Below are 19,214 nucleotides of genomic sequence, written 5' to 3' on the forward strand. Positions count from 1 at the left end.
CTGAATTTTTAGCCCTTAGTACTTAATAAAATGCATATACTATGCTGAGCTGGACATTCACCAGTCAACAAGGAGTGAGCAAAGCAGATCTAGAATGAAACCTTTGCATAACATGCACTGAAGTACGAAATGGGCTGACGTGCCTCATTATATTTATTTTCTATTTGGGTAGACTAGTTGTCCAAAGGAATCACAATGGTTCTACTGCATAGCCTGCATCTCTAAAGAGCAGCCATCCATCCATCCTTTTTTCTGCTTCAAAGAGCTGTGCAGTGTTTGACAACCTCAGAATGAAAGCAACATTTGTGCCCCCTCGGGAGCATCCACTTCTGTGCATTACTTTCTGACACAGCTCACATACGATTGCATGTTTGAGAAACTGCCCTTTCTATTTCTGCGTTCCAGAGAATGGTCAGTTACATGAACTTGCACATGGTTCAGAGTGCCCTAATTTGGTAACATTTTATTTGCCTCTGCTGCTGAAGTGTATACATGTTGGTCATAGGTTTTAGTTATATCCTTAATGGTATAATTTTTCTTCTGTTACCGGTTGATGCTGGTAGTTTAATAATTAAACACCGCCCACAGCACTTCTTACTGGCCAAGTGATTTGTATGGCGCTGTAGTACCATCACAATCTTTGCACAGGATGTATTTTCACCTTACAGTCAAATAGTACAACAGCTTGCATTTATATAGCGCCTTTAATGTAGTAAAATGTTCCAAGACGCTTCACAGGAACTTTATCTAACAAGATTTGGCACTGAGCCACATAAGGAGATATTAGGACATGGTGACCATAAGCTTGGTCAAAGAGGTAGATTTTAAGGAGTGCCTTAAAGAAGAGAGAGGTGGAGAGGTTTAGGGAGGGAATTCGGAGCTTAGGGCCTAGGCAGCTGAAGGCACGGCCGCCAATGGTGGAGTGATTAAAATCGGGGATGCACAAGAGGCCAGAATTGGAGGAGTGCAAAGATCTCGAAAGCTTGTCGTGCTGGAGGAGGTTACAGAGATAGGGAGGGGCGAGGCCATGGAAGGATTTGAAAACAAGGAAAGAATATTAAAATTGAGGCATTGCTGGACCAGAAAGAAAGACTTGCATTTATATAGCACCTTTCGCGACCACCGGACGTTTCAAAGCACTTTACAGCCAATGAAGTACTTTTGAAGTGTAGTCACTGTTGCAATGTGGGAAACGCGGCAGCCAATTTGCACACAGCAAGCTCCCACAAACAGCAATGTGATAATGACCAGATAATCTGTTTTTTTTGTGATGGTGATTGAGGGATAAATATTGGCCAGGACTCCAGGGATAACTCCCCTGCTCTTCTTCAAAATAGTGCCATGGGATCTTTTACGTCCACCTGAGAGAGCAGACGGGACTCGGTTTAATTGTTTCATCCGAAAGACGGCACCTCCAACAGTGCAGCACTCCCTCAGCACTGCACTGGAGTGTCAGCCTAGATTTATGTGCTCAAGTCTCTGGAGTGGGGCTTGAACCCACAACCTTCTGACTCAGTGTGCGAGTGTGCTACCCACTGAGCGACAGCTGACACAGGAGCCAATATAGGTCAGCGAGCACAGGGGCGATGGGTGAACGCGACTTGGTGCGAGTTAGGATGCGGGCAGCACAGTTTTGGATGAGCTCAAGTTTATGGAGGGTGGAAGATGGAAGGCCAGCCAGGGGAGTATTGCAATAGTCATGTAGAGCGGTAACAAAGGCATGGATAAGGTTTTCAGCAGCAAATGAGCTGAGGCAGAATTGGGACTCTACTCATTGGAGTTCAGAAGAATGAGAGGCGATCTTATTGAAACATATAAGATTGTGAAGGGGTTGGATCAGGTGGATGCGGGGAGGATGTTCCCGATGATGGGTGAAACTAGAACTAGGGGGCATAGTCTTAGAATAAGGGGCTGCTCTTTCAAAACTGAGATGAGGAGGAACTACTTCACTCAGAGGGTGGTAGGTCCATGGAATATGCTGCCCCAAAAAGCTGTAGAAGCTACATCATTACATAAATTTAAAACAGAAATAGACAGTTTCCTAGAAGTAAAGGGAATAAAGGGTTATGGGGAGCGGGCAGGAATTTGGACATGAGTCTAGGTTCGGATTGGTCATGGCCCTGTGGGTAGCGGAGCGGGCCCAGGGGCCGTGTAGCCTGATCCTGCTCCTATTTCGTGTGTCTAATTCTGTTAGATTCAGGAGATGGTTCTGTGATAGTGGATTGGCGGTTAGGATCAGATCAGCCATGATCTTATTGAATGGCGGAGCAGGCTCGAGGGGCCGATTGGCCTACTCCTGCTCCTATTTCTTATGTTCTTATGATGTTACAGAGGTGGAAGTACAGCAAATTGCGGGGGGCGGTCTATTTCCACTTGCAGCAGTAGAATTACAAGGTGCTTAACCAAGAGTTGAACATATTAAAACGGGATGTATGGCTGCTCGACATCCACATATTTGTTTCCCCAAGGCAATAGAGGGATTATTGACAGCTACCGTATGCATTTTCAATGTAACATGATTCTGTTCTAATGTAGAGAACACAGGGCACCGTGTTTCACCAGTAATTATTGTAATTATTTCACTGATAAATTCACAATAATGACAATTTATGTAGCAAGGTAATAAAGTGATGAACTTAGTGTCGAAATTTACAAGTCTATTAATGGAAATACAGAACCAATTAAAAAGTTGGACTGAGAGAAAAAACCCGAGTGCGTGATGCCATTAATAAAGAATTTGAACTGGTTCCGGTCCAATCTTCATGCCTGACACTTGGCAAAAACTACGAATGCACACTTATGGGAACTTCAACTATATAACGGTTAATATTAGAATGTCACTCGATGTCAAATCAATCTTGTTTGCTGTAATACAATTCACAAAAATTTGCATGTGGTTGGATTATTTCCAAGTGACTTATTATATTTAACTAAAGGGGAACCGGCAACAACCATCCTTTTCAATTCTGCAAATAAACGCACCAGCTAGATCATTAATAACTCATACTGCATTCAATGTGTCACTTCCTGTCTTCATTGCACAGGGTTCCTGAAATATTAAAACGAATAATCATTCCTCTGATTGTAATACTCTTTCAATAATATTTCCCAGGATCAAATTAAAAAGTCGAACGAGTCAGCATTTTGGATGCTTTGGAAAAACTGTCACAATAGATTTCTAGTGCTTCAATGACACAATGGACTTGAACATGCACTGTGGGGATTCAAAAGGACGGACTCTTAATGTACTTGCCAAAAATATTTTAGCAGAGATGTTTAACCATTTTGTTCACACAGGACAACCCTGAATTTCAGGTAAATAGGCCAGCGTTTGAACATTAATCTCTCACACCATAATTTCAGGGTCATCAAAAATAAAATCATAGCAAATGGCAAGGGGTTGTGGTCCTGTCAGAAACAAAAATATTCATTGCACAATAATATTATTAAATATCCCTTCAATGTTTAATAGGAGCACCTCGAACACAAGTTCATTTTCCTCGGGGGTTAATTTCACACCATCTCACTGTGCCATGTCTTAACTCTCACTGCTTTGGTCAGTACCACTTCTTCCCTGCATAACATAGTGTACCAGGAAGACTGTGAAGAGAAGGTTTGGGACTCAGAGGTAAAATAATTCCATTGATTAAGCTGAAAGTGCTCCTTTTCTGGCTTCCATAGAATTTGTTATTCTGCTGGTGAAAATTTAAGGCAGCTGTTACATTTTGGGGTTTTTAACCCCAGATATTTTCCTTTGGTTCAGCATCACTGAATATTCCCATAAGCGGGCCTCACAAGCTTTGTGAACCAGAGAGTGCCTGATATCTAGGTACATGGAGTAAACCCCAGCTATTGAACAGACCTGGTCAGTCTCCTCCAGTTTACTGGAATATATCACATACCTCTATACAATCTACCTATCTCTGGTAAGAGCAAAAATATACATCAACAAGCTAAGGCTCATCATCTAAACTACTAAATAAATGTATTGACTATTGAACAGGTAAATGAATAGTTTTTAATACAAGCGGTCGATTTACAGTACTGTAAATACAGATTTCATGATTCTCTTCAGAATCAAAACAACAAAAGGTGCTTCCCCTTCACTAACTCTCAACGTAAAACCAACCTTTGAAATACTGTTCCTTTATTCTTTATGTATCTGTATGTTACACGGGCCTGCTGACATGCCCATTATCTCTGCTAGCTTCAGGCTGGCGGCTGCGCTTGTCCAAGATGCACCTCCAAATTTCTTTGAAGATACCCAGAACAGAGAACACAAAACTGTATTTCTTATAACCACACTCTGAAAGTGAGACACTGGCATGATTCAGAATGGCATTTGCCCACACAAATAAGGCTGCCAAATGGCCCGCAGGATGCTTTTAATTGAATGGAGTGAGTTGAAGCATTGATCAGTTCCAAACATTTCAAATGATCTGTGAAATGAGCACCAACCCAAGGACAATGGTAGCAATCAATGTACATATGTCAAGGCCTTCCTGTACGATGCATTATCTCTGTCTTGTAGGGATGTATATTAGCCGGTCTGGGGTATGCATGTTCACTGCAGTTTATGCTGGTAGTAAGCAATTTTAACCTTGTGTACTGTGATCAACAAGAACAAAAGTCCAATAAATATCCATCATAGACGAAAATGGTTTATTCTTGTCGCAGTACTCCACTATCTGTTAATATGCATAATCACAGTTACGTGCTTAAACAAGCCAGAAATAACTTCTATAAGTAACAAAGTGGTGATACCACTGCCAGGATTGATGAGAAAAAAATAAAGTCATCCTTGACTTTTTGATAGATGAAATGATGGCCAGGCACACCCAAATCTTAGGCAGTGGGTTTAATGTCATCAAACCAAGTTTCAATTAGGAGCTATTGGACAAGATCATAGAGTCCCCCATACAAGGATCATCATCCAATAGAATTCTCAATCTTTCATGAATACAGCCACATAGTGGTCATGTTGCAAACTGTTCTCCTTATAGCTGGATTTCAGATAGGGTCAACTTTCAGAACAGCTCGAAGAGCTGGGTTTACAGAAGTTAAGAAGCCTTGCAGTTATCAACAAGTGAAACTTTTGCAGAGTTGAGGGGTGACATGCAAACTGGTCAGGTCAGAGGATGACAACATCCAATTTCAGCAAAAGAGAATCAACAACCAAAACGGTGGCCTTGCTGCCTGCAATTTAAAATTGTATTCAGCCAAGTTGCGTCGGCAGACCCATTCCATTGTAACTTACCCCCCACCCCCTCAATATGTTTCCTCCAGAGGGGGGCAGTTAAAACAAGCCCCTGCTTTCTAGAAGGCAAGTTCATTTCCAGCTACTCCTGTGCTTTGGTGGTGGTCAGTTATATGTCACTGCCAATGAAGTAGATAAAGACATGTCACATGTGTAACAAAGTATGGCTTGAAACCATGTATCTACCTCCTTTGGTGAAAGTGAAGTGAACATGGCTATTGCTGAGAACACTGGTGTGTAATATGTGCTTTGAAATATTTCATTCAAAAAAGAACAATGGGCAGGTAGTGCACAAGGAATTCAGGATGCATTAACTAGAGCTTGCTTCAACTGAAATTTCATTCAATGAGTTTGTCCCTAATCTCTTTTGCCAGTGCCTCCCCAATACTGGCAGCAGCTTCGCAATCCTTTGACATGGCCCTGATAGGTTTCTCCGAGGTCCAGATGGACATGTATTGCAATAGCAGCGTTTTACATAGTGCAGCATAACACTGAATTTTCCCAACTACTCTGGATCACACTGCACAACTGCTCCACAGTGATTCAGTCGCTGGAATCTTTGTTTTAGGAAAACAACAATGTGGTTGCAGATAAAGTCTGTAGTTATGAGTGTTTGGCTGTACTGATGGTGATGGGAGGTTGAACAATGTCGTCATCAGCCAGTTACAATTGATAACCATGGTTTGCCAAAAGCCAGCAGTGCAGTTGGTCACGCTGCAAAACTAACTGGGGAATCCATGTCTTGTTCAGGATCAGGTCAGTTTTCAACTGGAGGGCATTTTGCTTAGCACTGGAGATTGCCTGCATTTTGAGAGAATATAAGCTCTTACGGTTGATGTTTGCACTTTCCAGATCCGTCCAACCGAGCTCAAGCAAACCCCTGGGAAAACCAGCAACAGCATAAAACTCTCAAGATTTCTGGCAAAGTGAAATAACCTGCCAGCTTTCCAGATTAGTTCATCAGTCACGTATTGAATGCAGGGGGACACAGTGCTCTGATTAATGCTGGCAAAGTCACCTCTTGCACCTGGAAGAACCCAGAGTCAGGAAACTGATTGTTGCAGTCAATTTCACATCCACAAGCAGAACACGTGGAGGCACTAAGGACCCCATCGGTCACAATCATATTGGCACAAAACTATCATATTCTAAGTGAGCCTAAAGCACCTTCCACACTGCTACTCCAACACATCCAGAAAATTCAACTCTGCCTGGTATCCCCTTTTCTTGGCGATAATGTCTTTGGTTCGCCTCCTCTTCCACTGGCCCACCACTCTTTCCTCCTCCAACCTCCTGGAGTGGATTCATTTTTGCAATGCCCAATGCCATAACATCTATTTTGTGTGGACACAAGGTCTACTTTCTTCAGGTGCAATGCTAAACCTGTGTTGGAATGTGACTGTTTTGCTGGATACCATGAAGCTTCTGTATTGTTTGACCTTTATTGCAATAGCAGCATTTTACATAATGCAGCATAGCACTGAATTTGAGTGACTGCCCTAGACATCAAAGCAGCATTTGACCGAGTGTGGCATCAAGGAGCCCTAGTAAAACTGAAGTCAATGGGAATCGAGGGGGGAAACTCTCCACTGGCTGGAGTCATACCTAGCACAAAGGAAGATGGTTGTGGTGGTTGAGGTCAATCATTACAGCCCTAGGATATCGCTGCAGGAGTTCCTCAGGGCAATGTCTTAGGCCCAACCATCTTCAGCTGCTACATCAATCACCTTCCCTCCATCATAGGGTCAGAAGTGGGGATGTTCGCTGATGACTGCACAGTGTTCAGTGTCATTCGCAACTCCTCAGATAATGAAGCAGTCCATGCCCGCATGCAGCAACACCTGGGCGACATTCAGTCTTGGGCTGATAAGTGGCAGGTAACATTCGCGCCACACAAGTGCCAGGCAATGACCATCTCCAAAAAGCGAGCGTCTAACCACAGCCCCTTGACATCACCGAATCCCCCACTATCAATATCCTGGGGGGTCACCGTTGGCCAGAAATTTAACTGGACCAGTCACATAAATACTGTGGCAACAAGAGCAGGTCAGAGGCTGGGTATTCTATGGCAACTGTCTCATCGCCTGACTCCCCAAAGCCTTTCCACCATCTACAAGGCACAGGTCAGGAGTGTGATGGAATACTCTCCACTTGCCTGGATGAGTGCAGCTCCAACAACACTCAAGTAGCTCGACACCATCCAAGACAAAGGCACCCCATCCACCACCTTAAACATTCACTCTCTCCACCACCGGCGTACCATGGCTGCAGTGTGTACCATCTACAGGATGCACTGCAGCAACTTGCCAAGGCTTCTTCGGCAGCACCTCCCAAACCCACGACCTCTTCCACCTAGAAGGACAAGGGCAGCAGGCGCATGGGAACACCACCACCTCCAGGTTCCCCTCCAAATCACTCACCATCCTGACTTGGAAATATATCACCATTTCTTCACTGTCGCTGGGTCAAAATCCTGGAACTCCCTTCCTAACAGCACTGTGGAAGTACCTTCACCACACGGACTGCACCACCACCTTCGAGGGCAACTAGGGATGAGCAATAAATGCTGGCCGTGCCAGTAATGCCCACATCCCATGAACAAATTAAGAAAAAGCACTAATATTAGTTATTTCAGTAAATTGGATTGAGCCCATTAATTGGCTCAAGTCTACTTGCATAAAACTCTCTAAACATGAGAAGATCAAGGCTGACACTTCAGGACAGTATTGGAGGGAGTGCTGCATTATTGGAGGTTCTATCTTTTGTTGACACATTAAACCAAGGCTTTGGCTGTGTGCATAGGTGGAATTATCCCATAGCACTATTCAAGTAGAGCAGGGAGTTCTCCCAGTATCCAAGCCAACACTTCTCTCTCAAACAATACCACCAAAAACACATTCATCTGTTGTTTGGAGAGGTTGGGTCGATTGGGCTTATACTTGCTAGAGTTTAGAAGAATGAGAGGGGATCTCATTGAAACTTGTAACATTCTAACAGGACTAGACAGACTAGATGCAGGAAGGATGTTCCCGATGGCCGGGGAGTCCAGAACCAGGGGTCACAGTCTAAGGATAAGGGGTAAGCCATTTAGGACAGAGGTGAGGAGGAATTTCTTCACCCAGAGAGTGGTGAACCTGTGGAATTCTCTACCACAGAAGGCAGCTAAGGCCAATTCATTAAATATATTCAAGAAGGAGTTAGATATATTTCTTAAGGCTAAAGGGATCAAGGGATATGGGGAGAAGGCATGGATGATCAGCCATGATCTCATTGAATGGCGGAGCAGGCTCGAGGGGCCGAATGGCCTACTCCTGCTCCTATCTTCTATGTTTCTATGTTTGTGGAACCTTGACTAAACCACCAATGTTAAACCAGTGCTTTTGCACACAGCTGAAATATGGAGAGAATCTAAGACCTGGCAAACTAGTTGCAGATATGTCAATAAATGTCTACAAACAATCTTGGGCATTCACTGGACAGAGACAATCAATAATGAAGAACAATGGGAAAACACAGGACAGGAGAGAACTGAGTTGTAAATAAATGAAAAAAATAGAGCTGGATTGGGCATACCCTTAGAAATTCCCAATCTTGTGTCACTAGACAGTTGTTGTAATGGAATCCTCAAGGAAAAGGAAGACCAGGCAGACTAATAAAGAGTTGGTGTAGAACTCTGGGTGATGAATTTAAAGAGCAGGCTACACATGGGACCAGTTGGAAGTTGATCCCAAAACAGAATTCAAATGGCAAATCACAGTACAAGACCTAAAATCCACAAGGAGTAATACGACTGAATGAAGAAGTGGTTAGCACTGTTGCCTCACAGCGCCAGGGACCCGGGTTCAAATCCGGCCTCGGGTGACTGTCTGTGTGGAGTTTGCACATTCTCCCCGTGTTTGCGTGGGTTTCCTCCGGGTGCTCCGGTTTCCTCCCACAGTCCAAAGATGTGCGGGTTAGGTTGATTGGCCAGGATTTAAAAAAAATTGGCCCTTAGTGTTAGGGGGGATTAAATACGTGGGGTTACGGGGTTACGGGGATAGGGCTTGTGTGGGATGGCTGTCGGTGTAGGGACCGGGTGCTAGGGTTTGGATGATCAGCCATGATCTCGTTGAATAGCGGAGCAGGCTCGAAGGGCTGAATGGCCTACTCCTGCTCCTATCTTCTATGTTTTTATGTTAAGATGCTTTGCACAAATTATCTGCTGCATTTGCTGCATAACAAAAGTAATTGCTCTTCAAAAACAAATCCTTTTGTTCGTAAAGCATATTGGGATGTCCTGAGAAAATGTAAGGCGTTACATAAATGGAAATTCTTCCTTCTCCTAATGCTGTAAATTATATCAAAAAATAGAAATTGACATTAACATATAGACACTCTTTTATCTCAAGTCTCCTATTTTCTTATGCCAGCACAAAAATTGCCAACATTCAGAAAATAGCCTCCCGACATCCTTTGTCGTCATATTTTTGTTGTCATCTGATGCAAAACTTATTTATTATACAGTACAAGAAAAATAACATACTATTGACGACAGATTTTTAAGCTTTGGAAGCTGAGTGGTACTTCTTAAAGAATCGGTAAAGGCTGGACAGGTGCAATTCCATTCAATGGTACTCTGAACAACAAAAATCTATCTGCTCAAGGCATCACTCTAAATTCAACCAGGGCTAAACTTCTGTAGGGCATGCACCCACCCGAAATCTCAGCCGCTGACCCCACCAAAGTTCACAAGAAGGTCCTCAATTAGCGTGGTTATGACACCAGTGCCACATCTCAATGACACCAGTGCCACATCTAGAGCGCCTACCTGCCTTCCTCAACAGACCTCCTACTGTGGTGTAAGTTGCTGCTTCTGAGGTTCCAGGGACTCCCGCCCGAGAGAGATGATGTAATAATAAGGTTGCCACTTAACAAATAGACCTTTCAAGGTAGGAATGTTTTTTCTAACAGGTCCCAGTTTAATTTCCGGCCTTTCTGGCATAAGCCTACTGGAGTTGCAGCAGGTGTGCCACCAATTTTCAGCCCAGCTACAGTCTGTTAACTGTCTATTAATACATGAATAGCAACAGCAAAATTAGGAGTGAAATGCTGCCAATGATGTGTTGCTGTAAACCTGAATGTAATTGAGGAGCATAACATTCTTGAACCATCCGATTTGTCGGTATGACAAGTTAAACTCCGCATAAAGTCTCAAGATTTTCTACAAGTGAATGATTTTAATCAATGTGCTCTGTGACCTTTGCTCTTCTTAAGATAGCTTCTTTTTTTTTACCCTCGGTGACATTTTTCATTCCACCTTAATAAATTATTAAAGAGATACTACTCCTATTCAACAATGAATATTTCAAATGATACTCGACCTGTCTGTTTGTCTTTTGCATCAGTGTTTCCAGCACAGATTTCTAACCCATGTCAGCAGTGAAATCTATCTTGTGGCCTTTCAGAGAGATATCTACTTAAAGATGACATTACCTGGCAATCATTTAACTGTACAGGTAGACTACCCTTTATCCGAACTTCCGAAAACCGAAACCCTCTAAAAACCGAAGGTTTTTTCTTTCAGCGTAAGTCGTGCGCACGACATGACCAGAGTGGCGCACGACTTACGCTGAGCAGGGCAGAGGGTCACTGAGTTCCCTCCTGGGTAGGAGATTGCAGGCCGAGCCGGGCAGTGTGAAGGAGGTATACCGGGAGAGTGAACCCAACAATACAGCGGCCCGTCCAATAGCTGCAGCGGCCTGTCCGATATTCTTTTCTCCCCCCTGACACCCCGCCGACCCCCACCCTTTCGGATAAGGGATAGTGTATCCTTTATCCGCACTTCCGAAAACCGAAATCCTCTGAAAACCGAAAGTGTTTTCGTTCAGCGTAAGTCGTGCGCACGACCCCGACCCCCGCCGACCCCCACCCCCGACCCCCTGCCGACCCCCACCCCCGCCGACCCCCACCCTGCCCCCCACCCCCGACCCCCCGCCGACCCCGACCCCCACCCCCGAAAAATTTCCCAGTCTTATAAAATACCTTCCGAAATCCGAAATTTTCCGAAAACCAAAACACGGCTGGTCCCGAGGTTTTCGGATAAAGGATAGTCTACCTGTATTCCTATCTGGGCCAAATGAACTATCCATGTATAAAGCCACTGTTCTGGAGATCATAGTTGAAATAGTTGAGGCAATGTTTGGGGGGGGAGGAAGGGGGAAATGTGCATCACACTGCACCAAAGGACCACCTGACAGCATAAAAAAGAACAGTAATCAAAGCAAACTAATGAAAGAAACTGGTATTCAAATATTTCCTCCAAACATCTTACTGTAGATCAATGAAAAATAAATTAAATTTATATCACTGTGTCATCCTATAAAACAACTTGTTCAAACAAATTATTTTCAGGTCAGTTTACAAGGTTACCATTTGCATGGCTATTGTAGTAGTTTAAGTTCTTGTAAGAGGCTGAACTTAATGGTCACCAATCCAGCCAATTATTAGGTAGTAAATTCAGTTAAATTAAGAACTCTTATCTATTTCATCAATTCAAATTCCTATGTCACCAACTCTATGGGGTCGATTTTCATTGACCCGTGGAGTCGGGATTAGAGGCGTGCGGGGGGTTAAAGTCCCGAATTCGGGGGTCCCGACACCATCCCACCCCCATGTAAGTTTCAAAGGAGGCGGGTACCCACCCCGCACTGGGACCCGCCTACCCGAGGCGGGAAGGGGTTAGTGCCAATTAACTGCCTGTTAACGGGTAGTTAACAGGCAGTTTTTAGCCTAATCCCTATCTTAAAGCTTGAAGTGTGGGATTCCCGATGGCTCCAAACCACGCCAAGATAGAGGAGTCAGGCCGTCGGGTTGAAGGACTTGGAGGGGTCGAGATGTCGGTGTTCAGGTGAGTGATGGGTGCATGAGTGCAAAGGTAAGTGTGTTTGGTGTGTCTAAAGTGTGTAAAGAAGTTTAAATTACCTGTACAGGTAGACTACCCTTTATCCGGACTTCCGAAAACCGAAACCCTCTAAAAACCGAAGGTTTTTTCGTTCAGCGTAAGTCGTGCGTACGACTTACGCTGAACGAAAAAACCTTCGGTTTTTAGAGGGTTCCGGTTGCGGAAGTTCGGATAAAGGGTAAGTCGTGCGCACGACCCCCCGCCAGCCCCGCCAGCCGCCGACCCCGCCAGCCCCGACAACCGCCGACCCCCCCGCGGACCCCGCCAGCCCCGACAACCGCCGACCCCGCCAGCCGCCGACCCCCCCGCGGACCCCGCCGGCCCCGACAACCGCCGACCCCGCCAGCCCCGACAACCGCCGACCCCCCCGCGGACCCCGCCAGCCCCGACAACCGCCGACCCCCCCCGCGGACCCCGCCAGCCCCGACAACCGCCGACCCCCCCCGCGGACCCCGCCAGCCCCGACAACCGCCGACCCCCCCCCGCGGGCCCCGACAACCGCCGACCCCCCCCGCGGACCCCGCCAGCCCCGACAACCGCCGACCCCCCCCGCGGACCCCGCCAGCCGCCGACCCCCCCGCGGACCCCGCCAGCCCCGACAACCGCCAGCCCCGACCCCCCCGCGGACCCCGCCAGCCCTGACAACCGCCGACCCCCCCCCGCGTACCCCGCCGGCCCCGACCCCGACTGACTTACGCTGAGCGTCAGCGTAAGTCGTGCGCACGACCCCCCGCCGACCCACCTTCCGAAATCCGAAATTCTCCTTTATCCGAAACTCGGCTGGTCCCGAGGTTTTCGGATAAAGGATAGTCTACCTGTACTTACCTTTTCAGCCTTCCTTCCTCTAGGTTTCGGGAGTTCATCATCTAACCGGCACAGAAAGCAGAATGGCTGCGAACTGTCAAAAGTGACAGCCAGCAGCTTTCTGTGCAGGAGAGATTTCTAACTGAGTCTGTGGAGAAGGACTCAGGTTAGAAGTAAGACTGTCAGTGTTTGCCAGCTTCAACAGCTGTGAAACACTGATATTTCATCTGTCAAAACGTCTTAACAGATGAAATTTCAGTCTGTGACATCACCTGTTGCCGGGTGGCCCCCAATTGGCCTGCTGAGCCCGCTGGGTGGGCTCAACAAGGTCAATCAAGTTAAAATCACGTGGATTGGCCGCATCTCGATGGAGGCGGGACTACAACCCCGAAAGTTGTAGTCCCGCCTCCTTCCCGACTTCTGAATGAAAATCACCCCCTATGAATGGACAGATTTATTTCAACCTGTTTCATGCCTTTTTCTTTTTAATACATGAACATGTTCCCTAGTTTAAATCATAAAGATGCAATACAACATTAAACAACACGAAATACATTTCTCAATACTGCCACATCTTCCAATATGTGCAACAAACCTATTTACATTTTTGCAGTGCAACGCAACACTTCAATGTTCTGAAGGGAATGTTTGGAAAAATTTGTAACTGCTGCATTTTAAGGAAATTATTTTTGTGCAGGAGTCAAGACAACCATAGAAATTAAAGCATGACTCATAGAATAAAAGAGCACCACACATTGACAAAAAATTCCAGAGACTAAGAGCTACACGGAGTAGGACGAGTGGGCAACGTGATGTAAACTTATGATCTGTATATGAATTGTCAATAATGGATTGACATTGAGCAGAAGACGACTCTGGATGAAGAATTAACTAAATAAACCATTTAGTCAATTGAAAATACAAAATTGGACAAATATCTGCAAAAACTATCCTACTAACTCAATGTATATACATAAAATGCTAGCTTACCTACTATACATCTTCCTTGTTCTTTGAAAGAAGCTTAGCTTCAAAAGCGATAGCAATTCTTGCCATCACATGAACAAAAATCACTGCTGATCTTTTCCATGTGATATGAAATTCATATTTGCATGCAGAGGTTGAACAAATGAGGAAAAACCATTATAACCCCCACTACATTATTTGGGAAAATAAAAACACATTGCACTAAGGGACAGTTATGTTTATTATTTCACAAAGTGTGCAAAACAATTAAAGGGGATGGCATTTAAGGAGTGTAGTAGAATTTTACATTCCTTTGTTCCAAAATTTTGTACATTTTTTCCAATTTACAGAATCCAATAAGGACTGGTTGCTGAATTCTCCAAGGAACAGTCACTGGAAGGATTCTCTACAGGGTCGTACTCTAAATAACACATCACATCAGCCACAGAATAGCCAAATGATGACAGTACGATCTTGCAGGGTGGCCTTCAGAAGACAGTGAGGAGCTCTGGATGGCCACAATCTAGAGCTAATTAAGGTTTCTGATCAGCGCGGCAAGCGCATTAACTTGACACCCAACTTGCTCCGCCATCTTTGCCTATGTTCACTGTGGCAACTTGATGTGATTAAACAATACAATGTCACTGACAGTTTGAGCAACTTGAAAAAGCAGGCAAGTAGTGAGCAATTGAGCGTACCTGGGATTATGTGGGTTCTGTTTGTGGATGATTTTTATTGAACTCTATTTGCAATTTAAATCCACATTTGAATACATCGATACAGTTCCTATAGTCCCTTGTATTACTCAGCACTTTCAGAAAATGTTTTTTTTTTGGGCAAGCTGGTCCAAGCTTTTCAATGGCCCTCTGCTGTGGGCAAAGCTTACTCTGTGCCAAAAAGACGTGTTTGAACATGATGTACTGTTTCACTAAAATATTATTGCCTGTGTGACTTCTCTTTTCCTTTGCCAGTGTGCTAAACATCATGCTCATTCACAAAGGTTAAGTCGTTGATATCTGCTTGCTGAAGTGGTAAATTTGAATAAATTCAACTAACACCTGATTAAATGTCTTAATTTATGGTCAGCAATAGATTAAGATGCAGTGGATCAAGTTATTAAAGTGCTAAATGGATCATGCTATCATCACAAGAAAATTGCTCAAACTGCCTTTATACTCGACACTCCGAATGTCAGCCCAATACAGATTAATGCAGAATAGTGTACTGCTGTACCAACACACCATGCTATGGAATGGTAGACACAGATTAGCACTGGGGATTCCCAACCTCAGGCACATCGCTACGCAGAGGATACCGTGTGGAAGCTTGTGTTTTCTTCCAAGCACAGAAGCAAATTCGTGGCTCAGTTACCCTCGACCACTCTCATGCACCCACCTCACGAGAGTCAGTTGTACAGCCAACTTGACCTAGTCCTGGGAGCAGGTGGTCTACCTGCCCTTACAGCTGACAAGAGATGCATAATAACAACAGAAAATGCTGGAAACACTCAGCAGGTCAGGCAGCATCGAAAGAGGCAACTTATATACTCTGTGAATGGTGTTGAAATAGCAATGGTGAAGTCAAAAGCAATCCAGAGACGTCAGTGAATTTGGTGCTTAACAAGTCCAATCACTGTACAGCAGCAATCAATGAAACAAATAGAATACAGGAAACTTTCGATTAACCGGCCCCTAAATAACCAGAAATGTCGGTTAACCGGCAAAATTCAGGAGTAGGTTCAGGTAACTTTTATTACTTTTTTTACTCCATTTGTTGCTGTGCAAGGGTGTAGCTGCAGCTGTTGCTAAGCTACAGAGACGCTTGCAACTTGTGCCAATTGTTCTGAAGCAACAGGGTTTGTTGCTGTATACGGAGCTCTCAGCTCCGTATCTTTTACCAAAGCGTTCGGTTATCCGGAATTTTTGATGAACCGGCACCACGTCGGTCCCGTCCGTGCCGGATAAAAGAAAGTTTCCTGTACTGCACTACATGGTCTGAACAGCTCACATCAGAGGACTCTTTGCTTAAACAGTGCTGTGGGCCTGTCAGACCACACTGGAGTACTGCGTTCAGTTCAGGCCACTAAGACACAAGGATGATATTTAAGTCCTGGGGCCAGCGCAAGACTAACATCTTATTTATTTTTCTCTTGTTTCCTCACATGGTAGCTGTTAATGTTGCTGCCATCATCATTCACACCTCATCTAGGGCCATCTTTTGTTTCTTAACTTGTCCCATCACCTCTCCTTTTGCCTTGCACTATCATCCCTTTTGTCAGTCAATCTCTCCTGTCTTCCATCCTGTCACAGAGCTTCCCTGTGTTCTTTCCTCCCCTCTTCCCTGCCCCTGCTTAAAAATCTCTCCTCCCTAACCTTTTCCAGTTCTGACGAAGGGTTTGACCCGAAATGTTAACTCTGTTTCTCTCTCCTCGATGCTGCCTGACCCGCTGAGTGTTTCCAGCATTTTCTGCTGTTATTTCAGATTGCCAGCATCCGTATTATATTGCTATTGTAAGAGATGCATAATACCTGGATGACTTTCAAGTATTTCTCCAAAATGATTTCTAAAATCTCGAGTGAATTTGCTTTTTAAGTATATTATCCTATAAATACAATATTATTTACTGAACACTGAAGATTTACCATTTTTTATACAATGTGGTATAATTTTCAAAGTGTCATTTCAATAAGTAAAATTAAACATATTAAGATCAGTAAACTAAGAGAATACAACTATGAGCAGACCTAGCCTTGTACGGTGGCTAGTTATTTGATCATTTTTAAACCTGATGTTTATTGTATATAATAAATATATACACACACACACACTAGTTCACCACAAAGCTCGGAGGTAGAATAAGTGAAATGATCTAAATTAATTTACTTCACTAAATAGGGTGTATATGAGTTTTAACCAAATGCAGGAGATTAGAGTGAGGAGTTTCAAAACTTAATCTGAAAAGTCCTTGGATTGATGAACGCGCAGCCCAGTCGGAAATAAACCGTACGATTTTAATAACAATCAACTTCTTTAAACTGCTTTATAAATAACGGCGTCTGGCAGTAGTATGTCAGCACCACCTCATTTTCTTTCAGAATGTACGAGCCTTGCAGCAACACTGTCACAACGTGGAAAATACGAACGTCAGCCTGAAATTTTAAACTTTCAATTCTATAAATGCTATCCACCCATTAGTAAACCGCTTCTCGGTTATAATCTGTATCGAAAGGGTTAGTTTGGTTAATTTTAGTGACTATTTGTTTTAAACTCGCTCTCTGTGCTAGTGCTTGTTAAGAGTGTTAGAGAGTTTGGCTACAGATGAGTAGCCATACCTTTACCGTCTCGGGCCGTGTCCATGAAGCCTGGAGAAAACAAACATGAAACACAAGTACTTTAGATAGATGTTAACATAATGAACATGCACAGCCAGCTACACGTGTTACATTTAAAGATGCTTTGTGCAGGCAACAATGTCTATAAAGGCTATGCAAATACAGTGGAACCTCATTACTTAAAAAGGTGATAAGTCCTCACCACAAAGTTTTTTCCCCTTGGTCTTGGCAGAAATTCCATTAAGGTCGGTAAAGATGCCCAAACCTTGGAAGATAAATAGTGTGTGCAATAACCAGGCTCAACTGTAGTAATGAGAGTTTTTTTTAAAACATATTAAATTCAGTTAGTATTTAAAAATTGATTTTATAGGATTTTACAAGGAGAATATTTTTTAAATGGTAAAAAAGCACGAAGCTGCTTCCACAATTGTTAGAATTTGTCCCATATTCTGCACATCCTTTGACGTGAACTTTATTCCTCATTTCCTCCGTAAAACTGTATCGTGGGACCGATAATGTGACCCAAGTGCAGTGCACTGATCGTTAAGCAGAAGCAAGATGGTCCAGAATCGGGCTGACTTTACTGGGTAACGCAAGGTCAGACCATTTGCACAATTTACTGGCGTTCCTTTCAATGATGTGCTGGGAGTGCCAGGAGTACGTTATCAGGTGTTGGCTGCCAGTTGTTTGGCAGCCACTTTCCTAGGGAGGGGGGGGGGGGGGGGCAGGAGGGGAAGGCTAGCACCGTGCATTGGGGGCACTGGGGCCAGAGGTGCCAGCGTGAAAAGGCAGAGGTGTCTGATTTTTAAAATATATATTTACAGACTGCCTCCCCTTCAGCGTCCATACCTAATATAAAAGAAAGTTGGGGGCCGAATGAGCTGAGCACACAACAGATACCCAGCCCCGTGCACTTGCTGACGACATTGGAGCATGCTGTGCATCTCGGACATTTTGTAGGCCTCAGGCTTCCGTGCCCTATTTTCAGGGCAGCAGCATAGTGGGCAATGTATAGCTGGACTCATTCTTTACCTATAGTTTACACACAATATGCAAAATGAATTTTTCTGGCACCAAACAAGCGTTAGCTAAAAACGACAAAATCCACTAAAATTATTGAATAGCTTCTTTTGGTTCTGGTAAATCGAACCAGACTAAGAAAAGTGCTTCTGCCAATGTTAACGTAGTTTTACACTCTGGGAAGGCTAGTGGTCAAGGCTGCAGTGATAACCACTGCAACCCTTTTTGTGCTAATGTAATCACCAGAGGGGATAAGAACAGTCCAGGTGGAACCTTGTTCGAGGTCAGGGGCTCTAATTTGTCGGATTGCTTAAGAAACACATACCACTTGATGACTTGTTAGTCCAATGCATACCGTTAGTGGACCAGCAAACCAAAACATGCATGGTCACCTAGACCAATGCGTGAATATTTTTTATTCGGAGCAACAGGATAAAAACAGTCCGTAAGGGGGACCCCGAGCTCCCGATGGCCTGTCACTTTAATTCACCGCTCCATTCCCACTCAGACCCCACCGTCCTCGGCCTCTTGCATTGTTCCACGGAAGCTCAGCGTAAACTCGAGGAACAGCACCTCATCTTTCGATTAGGCACTCTACAGCCTTCTGGACTCAAGATAGAGTTCAACAATTTCAGATCATAACCTCGGCCCCTATCACACACACACATATATATATATATATATATATTTTTTTTTATCCATACTTTTTGTTTGGCCTTTTTATCTTCCCTCCCACATGACAACTGCCCTTCATTCTGCCAGCGCAATTCACACTTCATCTAGAGCCATCCTTTGTTCCTTAACCTGTCCCATTACCACCTCCTCTTGCCTTGAATATCTCTCAATGTCTCTCAATCTCTCCTGCTTTCTATCCTATCACTGACCTTCCCTTTTG

At 44.2% G+C, this 19,214-nt stretch overlaps 1 protein-coding gene across 19 annotated transcripts in view; it reads right to left on the reverse strand.

The window, feature by feature from the left end:
• Window positions 1-19,214, reverse strand: part of LOC147100348 (neural cell adhesion molecule 1-like) — a 576,064-nt gene that overhangs the window by 155,892 nt on the left and 400,958 nt on the right. For 11 of the 19 annotated variants that reach the window (XM_085967961.1, XM_085967951.1, XM_085967958.1 and 8 more), the window contains exons 9-10: window positions 17,502-17,564; window positions 17,300-17,329 (exon numbers count right to left, since the gene is read on the reverse strand). The exons of 3 other annotated variants lie outside the window; for them this stretch is intronic. In XM_085967961.1, coding sequence (XP_085824087.1) covers window positions 17,300-17,329; window positions 17,502-17,564 — 93 coding nt within the window. The remainder of the gene's footprint in view (window positions 1-17,299; window positions 17,330-17,501; window positions 17,565-19,214) is intronic. 5 more of the 19 variants (XM_085967957.1, XM_085967968.1, XM_085967969.1 and 2 more) reach the window with 1 other exon arrangement.

This window comes from Somniosus microcephalus, chromosome 26 (genome assembly GCF_052327205.1).
Source record: "Somniosus microcephalus isolate GS21.2 chromosome 26, FLI_Smic_1.0, whole genome shotgun sequence".
Lineage (NCBI taxonomy): Eukaryota > Metazoa > Chordata > Chondrichthyes > Squaliformes > Somniosidae > Somniosus > Somniosus microcephalus.